This window comes from Vipera ursinii (assembly GCF_947247035.1).
Source record: "Vipera ursinii genome assembly, chromosome: 1".
NCBI classification, from domain to species: domain Eukaryota; kingdom Metazoa; phylum Chordata; class Lepidosauria; order Squamata; family Viperidae; genus Vipera; species Vipera ursinii.
In genome coordinates, this window is record NC_139512.1 from 172,866,112 (window position 1) to 172,880,321 (window position 14,210).

Sequence of the window (14,210 nt, forward strand, 5' to 3'; positions counted from 1 at the left end):
AAGAGCCTCTTGTTGCGGGTGAAGAAGTAGAGTGCAAAACTTGGGTTGAAACTTAACATTAAGAAAACCAAGATCATGGCATCCGGCCCTCTCAACTCCTGGCAAATAGATGGGGAAGAAATGGAGGTAGTGACAGATTTTATTTTCCTGGGCTCCAAGATAACTGCAGATGGGTACTGTAGCCAAGAAATTAAAAGACGCTTGCTCCTCGGGAGGAAAGCCATGGCAAATCTAGACAGCACACTAAAAAGCAGAGATATCACCCTGTCAACAAAAGTGTGTATAGCCAAGGCTATGGTCTTCCCAGTTGCAATGTATGGCAGTGAAAGTTGGACCAAAAAAAAGGCTGAGCGCCAAAGAATTGAGGCCTTTGAACTGTGGTGCTGGAGAAGACTCCTGCAAGTCCCTTGGACTGCAAGGCGATCAAACCGGTCAGTCCTAGAGGAGATCAACCCTGACTGCTCTTTAGAAGGCCAGATCCTGAAGTTGAAACTCAAATACTTTGGCCACCTAATGAGAAGGAAGGACTCACTGGAGAAGAGCCTAATGCTGGGAAAGATTGAGGGCAATAGAAGAAGGGGACGACAGAGAATGAGGTGACTGGATGGAGTCACTGAAGCAGTAGGTGTGAGCTTAAATGGACTCCAGAAGATGGTAGAGGACAGGAAGGCCTGGAGGAACATTGTCCATAGGGTCGCGATGGGTTGGACACAACAACAATCAGTTATATAAAAATAACAAAGTTACTTGGTGTAAAAATGGCTATTAGGTAGTAAGCTAACTGCTATCTACCAACAATAGTGAGATTCTTTTTACTACATCCAACAGCACATCAAACATTAACAAGAAACAGAGAGCTCAGTGGGTGATCAAGACTTTCTAGGATTTAGTCCAGACATTGCCAATGAACAGAAGCTCATGTTTATCAGACATCTTGTGAAGAGACAATAGAATGGTGGGAAAACTAACGCTAAAGTTATTTGTGAAAGCCTATGCATTTCAATAATTCAAAAATAAATCTCTGGCATGCAGAAACGTTCAGACAAATCAACACAGACAGAATATAAACAATGCATCATTACCTAAGCATATTAGTTAAAATAATACAAACAAAATTAAACAAAATAATAAAACTAAAACAAAATCAGGTTGTACTCATTGATCAATTAGAAACTGGCTTATAGCAACAGTTTCAGGAACAGCAACAGGAATGGTATTAGCATTTCCCTCACACACCATGAATTTTCCACACAACAATAAGCACCCAACTACCCAGCAGTGAAGCTGATTGGTGGAAAACAGGGTCTCAGAAAGCAGTAGTTCCCATCGTCCTTTCTTGAAAAGTCCTAAGCATTAAAGGAAAGTCTTGCTAATAATAATTCAGAAAAAAAATGAATGGACCTCTTGTTATTTTCAGCCAACCAGTCTGGCCTCCTAGAGCAAGGATTTTTGTTTGTTTGACTAATTAATTTACATGGCTGCCCAACTGCCCACTCACAGTTGGGACTCTAAGTGGCTAAAACTGAATTAAAAAAAGCAACAAATTACGGTATTCTAAAATTTAAAAAAATGAGAGAAATAAAGACATCCAAAGCCAATCATAATCACTCTCCCCACCCTTATTAGAGCTCATCTAATGCCTTAGCCCAGGGATCTTCAAACTTGGCCCTTTTATGACTTGTGGACTTCAACTCCCAGTATTCATCAGCCATGCACGCTGGCTGAGGAATTCTGAGAGTTGAAGTCCACAAGTCATAAAAGGGCCAAGTCTGACGACCCCTGCCTTAGCCCAATGCCAAGGGGAAAAGTTAGGTCAGTAGAGTTAGGGCCATGTTCCACAGGGCATGGGCTGAAACAATGAAGAAATGCCCCCTGGGTGCCATCAGATGGCACTATTCCTTAGAAAAGAACTGCTACAAAGTAACAACAACAACAACTTTGAATTATGTTTGGAAGTCTTCTGCAGCTACCCATATCACTGCATTCTGGACCAATTGCAGCATGCCAAATGGTCTTTAAGGATAGCCCCATGTAGACCACATTTCAATAGTCCAGATGGAAGGTGATCAAGGCATAAGTGACCATGACCACGACTACTCTTGGTGTAGTAAAGGGCACAACTGGCATTTGGATGGTTCTGCCGCCAGTCCTCACGATCACAGCTCTGAACCTAGGATGAATCAAAGATAACCCCCAAACTGGTTCTGTTTGGAGAATTGCTAGCCTGTCCAGAATTAAAATAATTACAAGACCTGGGAGTCCTAAAGCCCATAGTCGCTTTATCTTGCCAGAGTTAAGCCAAAGCTTGTTCTTCACTGTTCAGATCCTACAGCTTCCAGAAATCATGTCAGCCAGGGTTAGAGATATAAACTGTGCAACATCAGCATACTGACATTACATAACCCCATGCCAATGTACAACCTCACATAGAGAATTCATGTAGATGTTAAATAGGAGTAGGAAGAAAACAGAGCCCTGACAAAACCCACAAAGAAGGGAGTTAAGACTAAATATCTACCCTCCTCCCCATTACCAACTGGAATCAGCCCTAAAGAAAAGAGGAGAATCTTTATAACATAAAGCTCCCAATTCCCAGTCCCCTAAACTGATCCAGAAGGTTACTATTATTGATGGAATTGAAGGCTGCAGAGAGATCATGGCCAGGATGGATACACCACACCCATCTCAGTGCTGCCAAAAATGATCAACAAGTCAATCAATACCATCTCAGTACTTTGCCGCCCAAAGGGAAAATTGAAAATAGGACAAAAAACAGTTTCTTGAAGAAAAAGATCACCAGCTCTTTAAAAGCCAGCAGAAGTCTCTCATCAACCTCTTACTCCAGCCCTGCATTTAAATTTACAAAACCAAAACATGGAACAAAGAAATTCAGCTATATACTGGTGGCTCTCCAGATTTTTGGGAGGCTAAATTGTTTCCAAACCCTCAGAAGTTCAGAATTCTGAAACTATTACACAATGCAGACATCAGCAATCAATGAAGAACCAATAAACATCAAGTATGAAAATGTTCTCACACTAGTGATTGATCAACACATGGTGGCTGTAATAACAACTGTGATTCCTCATACAGGCCTCCATGTCATCCTCTTCTGGATGACTGATCAATGATTCTGATTTTCATGTTAGAATATTTTATTGTAGAAATATTTTCAAACATTATAGGCCTACAGTCTCATAAGAACCCTGTATAGCACTCACTATATTCAAACACCGCTTAATTGTTTAAGTGCTAGCTTTAATCCCTTTTGATTTGAACGGGTTAAATGTGTTTATTTCATTTAGTTTGCATTCCATACACTGAGCTCCTTTACTTGCAGTAAAAAACAAACAAGACTACAGGTACTCAAAACTACATTGTATTTTTCCTGTAAGGCACTTTAACCTTAAATATTTTATACTTTAATAACATCTTATACATTAATGATTAAGCTGGTCAGTTGCACATGGGTTCAATATACACAGTTCACTTTCATTAGTAATTCACATCACAATCCAGACATCTAAATAAGGAGAATCATTTTTCACCACTGCTTCAAACAGCTCTAAGTATCATAAATATATTAAAATATAATGAGCAAAGTTAATGTTATATGGACTTCAAAACAATTTGTTCTGTCTATGGAAAAATCATACATATATAATTAAGCCACAATATTTGCAATTCAATTAGAACTCATACATTCATCTTAAACACTGAACTGTGACCTACTTATTGCAATTTATTTCTGGATTACCTCCTGTGTAAAAAAAACCCTCTGAAATTAACATTTTACAAATGTTACAAGGCTACAATTTTTATGTTGCTTATCACATTAACAAAGGTAAGGAGAAATATTTCTTGAGACAATGGGGCTAGGGTTGGTCAGGTACATGGGAAAGATGACTTTTATTATTTACCTAAGGATTAAAAGTGCAAAATTCTGACTCATCAATGATTTATATCTGTCTATGTCCCTATAGAAGTCATCTTGTGTAAACACACCCCACCACCATTTTGCAAAACAGCAATGACATGTTCCCAAAATTCCTTATTGTTAGGGATCAGCTTGATTATTAGATTTCAAAGCTGAAGGACTTGACCAGTCTGAGCCTCAGCCTGAACTAAAATAATTACCTGAGGACAGCACACCTGGAGATGCATAGGTACAGGTTGAATCGCTGATTCAGAACTTAAGAACTAGGTAAGGTCATAAGACCAACAACATATCATAAATTACAAAAGGAAGAGCAAAGGAAGTCAAGCAACCTACTTGAAGGAAAGAAATGTGATTCAGTCAATTACTCCAGCTGACAATCAGGGTTACCCAAATGATGACTTTTGTGACTGGTTTTATGTGGCAACCAACATTTATTTGTTGTTGTTGGATTGCTTGAAACCTTGGATTTTCCTGAACATGGTATTTTGTTTCCCCTTTCTGGGTTTCTTTTCCTAAAATAACATTTGTGCCCAATTTCTGTGCAGCAAGCTTTGAATCTGCAGCATGCTTTGCGTTACTGTGGTGAAAGACTTAGACTGCATTATCTTGAGTTTGTTATCATAAGCTGGCTGTTTGTATCTAACTTACCCAGTAGCACAGAACATTTATGTATCACAGGGACAAAATGCTGAAGATCCCTAAAGTTGTGTGGAGATAATTCCTAATCACCAGACCGTCCTGATCCTATGCTTATCTTATTATTGCTTCTCATTCACTTTCCCTACATAAGCAAGCACTGAAAGAAATATCAAAACACAACATTTCTTTTATATTTTTGATTACTCTGGGAAGTAATGTTGAGCCCGATGAATGAGGCATGAAAATAAACAGCAACAAAGTGAGAACATTGTTTGAAAGCTCCAATTTGCCCTAAACTGAGACACTCTCATTTTTCTGCTCTATCTACCACTCAAGTCGGCAGCACCTGAAATCTTTTACTATGCAGTCTATCTGTAACTTTTTCCCGCCAGTAGGTAATCTCATAAAACTGCCATTTTTAAATTACATAAAATTATTCAAAATTTATCTCCATTTTATTTTACCTTTTTATTATCCATTAAGTGGGCATCTCTTCACCCAAACTGCTGTTGTAGGATTCTTATGGGATTCACTTTAAAATGAGTAAAGTGCAGTATTTAGGGATTTTAGTAATCATGAACAAATGAGAATTTAACCGGTTTTTCTATGGCCCATAAATAGAAAAATATAATAAAAATATAATAACCCCAAACATCACTGAACAGTAACCAAGCACGGAATTCGGAAGGAAATAGTTGAAGTTACAAAGCACTCATACAAACAGTAAACTCTACAAAGAAAACTCCAATGGGATTGCACCCTCTTTGTTTCAGAGGGAACAATGTCAAAACATAGTCTTTTCCTATATAAGTACTAGACACTTCCTGTTTCAGTATGTTATGCAATCACAGATGACAATACAATTAAATAAGTTAGTAAACTCCCTCTGGTGTAGAGACATTTTGGCCTGCAACTGCAGACACAGTGTGTTCTGCTCAGATGACCCTGGCAAGATCTGAACAACAGATAGGTGCCTAGTTACAGAAAAAGGAGTTTCCATAAATATCATCAAACATGGTTTACTATTTGACTTGATTTAGTTTTCCTCCTGCTAATGGCACTGCAGTCTCAGCCTCTGTCTGTCTGTCTCTCTCTCTCCCCACCCCTTGTTTTTTTTTAGGAAAAGGGAGGTGTTTCTTGATCTTATTAAAATGCACTTTACCCTAAAATTATATTGGAAATATAATGGCACAATACATAGTAGAAAGTAAGCAATCCTATAACAACTCTCATTGCCAAGGTAACATTTGTCAGTTTCAAGGGAAGAACGCTTGTAGACACATTCAAATCTACAGATATTAAAGGAAGCTGAAAAAAGAACTACTAAATTCTCATATTTAACCTTCCCCAATCATAAAAAAACCACCTACAATACAGAAAAGTATAAAATGAAATATACTAACTTGGATGTATTTTTTTTCATTAAATAAAGAAATGGGGTGTACTGTATATCTACTTTTCTGAAGCTTAATTAAAAAAAGAAACCACCACATCACAGGCAAAATTCTGACTAATTTCAAAGCACTTTATTTTTGGCCAGAATTGAAATATTTTACCTTGTATGTTTCTTTTCTTTTTTTTTTTTTACTTTGCCACACTGACTAGGCCAGGGGTCAGCAACCTGAAACAGTGAAAGAGCCACTCGGAACCGGTTCCCTCACAAAAGGAAAAACTGGGAGCCGCAAAAAATGTATGCACATGTGCGTATATGAGCGCATGCGCAGAACAGGGTTTGACTGAAGAGTGGAGCCAAGGCGAGATATGCACCTACCCTGCATATTTGAATTGATTGGTTGAACTTTTTTAGTCCCACTTTTTTTTTTTGGACTGCACATGGCAGAGGACTGGGAGCCGCAGGAGACGGCTGAAAGAGCTTCATGTGGCTCCGGAGCCGCAGGTTGCAGACCTGTGGACTAGGCAGTCTGGGAATTACAGTTTCCACACATTTAGAGGCCACCAGGTTTCTGAATTTTACCTTAAGGTAGTTGCCCTCTCCCCACAGAAAGAAAAGGACAGACAGAAGCAGTCCTGGGACACTCAATGAAAATATTTTCCTCCAAACTCAGTTTCAAATTATTTTTTATTTATTTATTTATTTATTTATTTATTTAATTTATATACCGCCCTTCTCTCAAGAGACTCAGGGCGGTTAACAGGGCAATACGTAAAAAACAAATACAAAAGTTAAAATTATTAAAACATGATTAAACAATGCCCATAGTACAAATAGTACAAATTTAAAATTAAAGTCATAATAACAAACCCACCCCATCCCATCAGGCCAGGCCCGCTTCCTTAAAGAGATAAGAGATTTTTGTGATATGGCACAAAAGAAAAATGCTAAAAATGTCAAGCTCCATAGCAGGCAAATCTTGTAATTCACTGTATATATTTAGAGTATCTTGTGAAGCTACAAATAGGACTATGATTTGCATGCAATATTATTTTTCCCCAATAAGGGGAAAAGATGGGGGGGGTGTTCTCATGTATGATGTTATGGTTTTTATATTTCCCACTTAATGTTGGGAAACTGCAGCTATTTGCTGATATGAAAGGAGTTATGTAAGGGGTTATGCGGCCACAAGAAAAGGCATTGGTGGCCACCTGCTTTGTAAGTAGCCTGCTCTTGGGGTAGCTTAGTCCTCTGAATTCCAGATAATAAGTCTCAGAAAACTACTCCCAAACACTGAACAATGCAGTTCCTACCCATTGGAGGGCCACCCATTTTACACCAGTGACCCCCTCTTTGCTGCTCTCATTTCACAGAAAATACCCACAAAAATGTACTGCCAGTTAGCCTATAAAATACATAGGGAACCCAAATATTAAAGTATATTTTTCTTATTTTTTTATCTGCAGTGCCTAATAATGACATATCTGTAGGGGACACACATAGTAAATGATTCCATTACAGCCTTTCCAAAATGGTATAAATAGCAAAACCTACTCAGTCAGTAAATAAAACTATCATTCCCACAATATTTTGAAGAACTATGGCATGTTCTGGAAGTCTAACATTATATTCATGAATACCTTAGATTCTGCAGGACTCTCCCCACCCTTTTTTTTTTAAAATGGCAAATGAGAAGGTGGCATGCGATGAAGGAGTGATGTGCTTCAAGCAAAACCTGTAGTTCAGTAAATACTTTGACACAGATCATTAGGGCATTTTTTTTTAAATAATGGGGCTACAATTCAGGGTTGTTGTTTAGTAAGTATGGCTGCCTAATGAAAAATAAAACATGTGAAGAACGGTTGCAGAAATTGGGTACGTCTAGTTTAATGAAGAGAAGGACGAAGGGTGACATGATAGCAGTGTTCCAATATCTCAAGAGCTGCCACAAAGAAGAGGGAGCCAAGCTATTCTCCAAAGGACCTGAAAGCAGGACAAGAAGCAACGGATGGAAACTAGTCAAGGAGAGAAGCAACCTAGAACTAAGGAGAAATTTCCTGACAGTTAGAACAATTAATCAGTGGAATGACTTGCCTCCAGAGGTTTTCAGTGCTCCAACAACAGATGTTTTTAAGAAGATATAGGACAAAATTTGTCTGAAAATGATACAGGGTTTCCTATTTAAGCAGGTGGTTTGACTAGAACAGGGGTCCCCAACCCCTGGTCTGTGGACTGGTACCAGGCTGCTGCATGCCAGCAACCAATCCGCACAAACAATCAAATCCCCATCCGTGGGATGCAGGAAGCACACAAAACCATGCACTCTCCGGTCCACCAAAAAACCTTCCTCTATGGCATACATGTCAAACACAAGGCCCGGGGGCCGGATGCGGCCCGCGAAGTGGTTTCATGTGGCCCGCGAAGCCATCTTGGAAACAGTGAGGGAATGGCCCCCACTGCCTTGGCCCTGGCCCAGAGACCCTCCTTCTGCCAGAGACCCTCAGATCTGTCCCACTCCTGACCAGGCCCCCATAGGCACCCTTGATGCCAATGATGTAGAGCTGGCCATGCCCACCCAGTAGGCCATACGCACTTTAGCCACACCCACCCAGGCCACACCCACCAGGCCCCTTGAGGGCAACCGCAATGCTGATGTGGCCCTCAATGAAATTGAGTGACACCTCTGCTCTATGGAGCCAGTCCCTGGTGCCCTAAAGGTTGGGGACCTCTGGACTAGAAGACCTCCAAGGTCCCTTCCAACTCTGTTATTAAATGGCATACAAGTAGTTTAAACAAACACACAAAATATATAATTTAAAAAAACACACAAGAAAACAAATAAAGTCAAACCCCACACTGGGGAATGCAAAAACATAGAAAACATTAAAATATAATTTTGCTAAGCAGTCTCACAAGATGGCCAGATGTGCCATATTTTTAAAACCTATAACTTCTATTATGTATTATTGTCAGCATCTCCAGAATGTGCTCTCAAAACTGCAAAATGCATCCAATATATTTATAATGAACAAATGGGAATGCAAAATGCATTCAATATGTCAAGGATTACTTCCCATTCTCAATGAGATACCAAAAGTGTGGATTATGCTATGAAGGGGCAATAGTCGTCCACTTCGTGCTCCTCCTAGCCTTCCAATTCTCTCTACTCCTTCAATGCAGCACGGAAGGGAAGGAGTAGGGAAGCTGGGGAAAGAAGAACAATTAGTTTTGCCTCATCTCTTTCTATTTCAGAGAGTTCTCACCAAATCCAATTAAGGTAATGTTCCCACTGGAAGAAAAAAAGCTAGAAGCACCACTTCATAAAAAGTGACTCACACCTGCAAACATCATATTGTACCAGATTAGAAATACAGCAAGTCAGTTTAATCATAAAGAGCTTCTGGAAAAGCATCAGATGCATCATATCACACTGGTAAAAATCTAGTTGCTTTCCAGCCTTTTTTGCAAATTTTCAGTATGCCATCATGTCTGATTTTTTTTAAAAAAAAAAATAGAGCTGACTGCTGATAAGACGTGCTGCTGAACCTACAGTTCTCTCCAATTTTAATCCACAACAATATAATAGTACTGAGTAATCCATAAATAAACCTGAAAAGAGCATAAAAATATAGATATAACCCTGATCAGACCAAGGTCCACGTTAGCCCAGTGATTTGTTGATCACAGATGCTTCAGATGTCCTCGCAGGCAGGAGACAAAGAGATCCCTCTCTCCCACTGATATTCTCTTACAATAATACTCCCTACCTGAAAATAACACTGAATTTCAAAACAAATGATCCTCAATTGACCTGTCCTCCCTGAATTTACCCAATCTCTTTTTAACACCTTCCTAACTTACTGCCAATCATAATGCACCACAAAGCACCAGAAGGCAAGACAAGAAGCAATGGATGGAAACTAATCAAGGAGAGAAGCAACCTAGAACTAAAGAAAAACTTCCTAACGGTGAGGACAATTAACCAGTGGAACAACCTGCCTCCAGAATTGGTGAATGCTCCATCACTGGAGGTTTTTAAGAAGAGACTGGAAAGCCACCTGTCTGAAATAGTATGGGGTGTCCTGCTGGATCAGGGGGTTGGACTAGAAGACCTCCAAGGTTCCTTCCAGCTCTATTCTGATTGATTGATTGATTGATTGATTGTTAAAAGAGTCCTTTCTATAAGCATAATTGTAGACACCTTATTTCTCCCTTTGTTTCTTTTTCTCATAAGACGAAGTGTCAAACTGGGGGCCGGCAGGCCGGATGAGTCACGCAAAGGCCACGCCCACCCCAGTTCTGCAAGGGCAAAAAACCTGCTGAATGCTTACTAATCTTCTCCACTGAGCTGCCCAAAATAAATCCACAACATTTTCCTTGTTACAAAACCCATCTGTGTAGAAATGGAGTCAGGTTGTTTGTTTGCTCCAACTGCATCACTTTAGACTTATTTAAACTGAATTGCATTTGCTACTTGACTTAACGTTTCTTCTGTTGAAAAAAAATCCTTTTGGAACATTACTATCCTGAATATCACCTGCAAATTATGTCAGTCCTTTGGTTGCCCTACAGATTACGGTATGTACTTAGATTTAATTTACATTTAATCAACTTACATTTAAGATGCTCTTGTCCAATGCACGTGCCAGCTTGACTCCAAGATGGTCTAAGAAAATTGTGCTCAGACCAAGACGTTTTTTTACAGAAGTTTGAAGGTATTCGATCTGGTCTACAGATAACTACAGCCTTCCACTGAACAATTATCCACCTACTATAGTTCCCACCTTTCTGTTTCAGGAAAACAATTGTTTTTCTTCTTGTGGGCAGGTCTTCCTGGACAGATATACTTTTATAAGTGTGTGAGTGTGTATGCATAATCTGTACATACACAAAAAGTTGTTAAATTACAAACAAATAGCTATATAAAAAAGACCCACAAGGTTATCAAAATACAGATATATCCAGGCACAAGTGCCTTTTAAAAATCCAGAAAGCATTCAAATGTTTCCAATCCCTACCAGAACTACTGAAATAGCAAGGTGGTTAAGATTTTTGCTTAAGGAAGGAAGGAAGGAAGGAAGGAAGGAAGGAAGGAAGGTTGGTTGGTTGGTTTCCAGATTTTGGTTAAAAAAATAAATCTAGAGTTTTTACTATTTTATCAGTCACATGAGACATAAGAATTTCATTTCCAGCTTCAAAATAGTCTAAGCAAACTTATGTCCAAACTATTTTATACTCTGTATGACTAATCAAATACTTAATATTAATTACAAATACAGTGTGACTGTTAATATGAGCAGCTTTCCATTCTATAAGTCACCTTGTGTTACTTTGAACAATTAGTTATTAGAGATTTTAATTGACATACTTAATAAAAGAATTGTGACCAGGCTCAAATTTTCCTACTTTGGACACCTAACTCTCTGCAGAAGGCTATAGTGCTGAGGGAAAATCTATCTATATGATTGCTAAGTACTGACACTTAGTGAATGGCACATAACCAATCAATCAATCATTCAATTATTTCCATAGTGATTGGATATACTAGTGAAAAACAAATCAATTTATATTAATAATGTAACACAGCAATAAACATTTTAAAAAATCTCTTAGAATGAATCAAATTTACTGTACTTAACCAGGGACACATACTAATGTTCATACAATTAACTGGAAACTTTAAATTCACTTTCCTACAGAGAGACAACTTATTTTAAACAATTCCAGTCACTTCAAATAAATCTCTTTCACGAAATGATAAAAATATGTTTAATATCAATGCCTATCCAGTCAGGAAGACAGAAATAAATTGGGGGTGGGGGGAGGTTTAGACTTTATTTTAATCTTCTACAAAGATAGTACTTTCCTTCCTCTAAATGCTTCTCCTTCAAACAGCTATCCAATATTTGAAGGGGAAAAAGTGTAACTGAAGTGCTGCCTTACTCTGGCAGCAGACCAAAGATCCTTCTTATGCTTAAGACAAACTGCATAAAATCTAAAGTGCATGTAATCTATGCCACTTGCAGAAAGAAAAGAAAGGAATGACTTAATTTGATAGCAGGTCAAATTCTTCAAAGAATGTCCATGCGCTGTGCAACGTGGTGTCATATTGTACTTTTACACCACCTTAAAAAAACTGTTGGCTATGATGACTATGTATCGGTTCATTCCAAACTAGAGATATTTCAACTCACATGCGTTACCTATTACATTAAGCTAGAAATAACCTAAAATACAAAATACATTAGTAGTTATATCAAAGGATCACTCAGCTGTGGGATTTATTTCCCTGAGAATAATACATCCAATTTTAAGCAAGCTTGAAAAAAGGCAACAAATAGACAATCTCAAGGAAAAACATCACAATGGTGCAAAGTTATACAATTAAATATGGCAAAAAATAGTTCATATAGAAAAATTATCATCCTATTTCTTTGTGCTACTTTATCAACAAATGGAGAACCAGTTTGGTGTAGTGGTTAAAGCTTCAAGCTGGAAAGTGGAAAAAGCATTCCAGAGATTTTGAAATTAATTCAGTACTCTTTCCCCAAATGCTATCAAATTAAAGATTGTGCAAGGTAGTTAAAACGGGACATCTTGTTTTATACAGTATGAAAAGAGGCAAAACAAACTCATTCATTGCTAATGAAAATTACTGAGAACAGTTCAAGAAAATTAACTCCTTCATTGTAGATCAGCTGACCTCCTGCCCATTTACTGATTTTACAGCTAAAAAGCTAACTTTCACTTGATGAATAGGATCTGGGAGTTTCTGACAAGGGAGATTGCAGCATATGGTCTCCGATTGTCTCTCATCTAGAATATTATAATTGTCTCCTCACAGGCGTTCCCTGTTCTGTTCTGCATCCTCAGATCTCAGTCCAGAAGATTGCCATTTGGGTTGTTCACATACTTCCACACGATTCTCATGTCTCAGTATCAGCTTCCTATTTAAGCAAGAATCCAGTTTAAACTAAGTATTGGCAGATATGTTTAAAGTCCTCCGGTCAGAAATTTCCCAGTATTAAATTTGCCTTTATTTCTCCCTCTAATCTAGTTCATTCTTAATATCGTTCCGAACAGGGATTTGGTTGGAACCCTAAGTTCCAGTTGGGCCTTCAAGGACTTTGCACTTAACTCTGGATTCAGCTCCCTTTCTCCTTTCCACTTTGGGCTAACAGGATGGCCTCTGGAAGGCAGTTAATGAACTAGAGTGGGTTCTGGTTATTCTATCTTGCCCTTATTTAACTGATAGTTCCAGGTTAACACCTGTTTTAAATTACTACAGATGTACAGTATATGCATGCAGTTCTATCCAAATCTCTTTTAGATTGTATACATCAGGGGTCCCCAACCCCCGGTCCGTGGACCGCTACCAGGCCGCAGCATGCCAGCAACCAGTCCGCACAAACAAGCAAAGCCCCATCTGCAAGATGCAGGCAGCACACAAAACCACGCCCCCTCTGGTCCACGGAAAAACCTTTTTCCACGGAACTGGTCCCTGGGGCCCAAAATGTTGGGGACTTCTGGTATATATTGTTCCTTTGATTTCCTTTAGTGTTAACATTTGTTTCCTGAGTATTGAACTAATTTTACTGGACTGACTTGTAATTCATGGATGCTGAATTTTTCTATTTATAAGGAAAGTAAATATTAGCTACATGGGAAAGAGAAAACCCCATTACTTACCAATATGGTATAGCCCAATCCAGTCTGTGGGATCCACTTCTTCTTTAATGTCCCAGAAAATGATGAGGTTCTGAGATTGTCCTAGAGTGTATTCATACATGCTTGCAGTCAAACTAGAGCGGCTCTCGGAAGTCACCAGATCAGTGTCACTGTTGGCACGCTGCAAGTTCACGTTCTCAGCCACAGTGCCCTGAGATGCAAGGCTTTGGAGGTTCTCTGGACTCAAAGTATAACGCAATTGTGGATTACGCCGTCGCGCAAAAAGCAGATGTTCTCTGGCAGAACTGGTCATCCTGATCTTTGTTTATAGAGAAACTGTTTCACTTACAAATCTGTAAAGAACAAAGCGCAAACATTAGGAACAAATTCTCACATCAGACTAAATTTTTAAATTTGGTTAAGAATGCTAAAAGATGAATAAAGAAAGAAGAATAAAAAAAATTGAAAACTATTTTCATCTTAAAATACCTAAAACCTTCCTTTCATAAACAAATAAGTTCACAATACAGATTTAGCTAATTTATAAAACTCTCACTGGGAAGCTTTTGT

The 14,210-nt window shown here is 38.6% G+C and overlaps 1 protein-coding gene across 1 annotated transcript in view; it reads right to left on the reverse strand.

The window, feature by feature from the left end:
- Positions 1 to 13,953, reverse strand: part of HECW2 (HECT, C2 and WW domain containing E3 ubiquitin protein ligase 2) — a gene marked incomplete at its 5' end in the record, with an annotated part of 121,296 nt that extends 107,343 nt beyond the window's left edge. The window contains one exon of the mRNA XM_083366498.1: positions 13,662 to 13,953. Coding sequence (XP_083222624.1) covers positions 13,662 to 13,953 — 292 coding nt within the window. The remainder of the gene's footprint in view (positions 1 to 13,661) is intronic.
- Between the last annotated feature and the right edge of the window lie 257 nt (positions 13,954 to 14,210).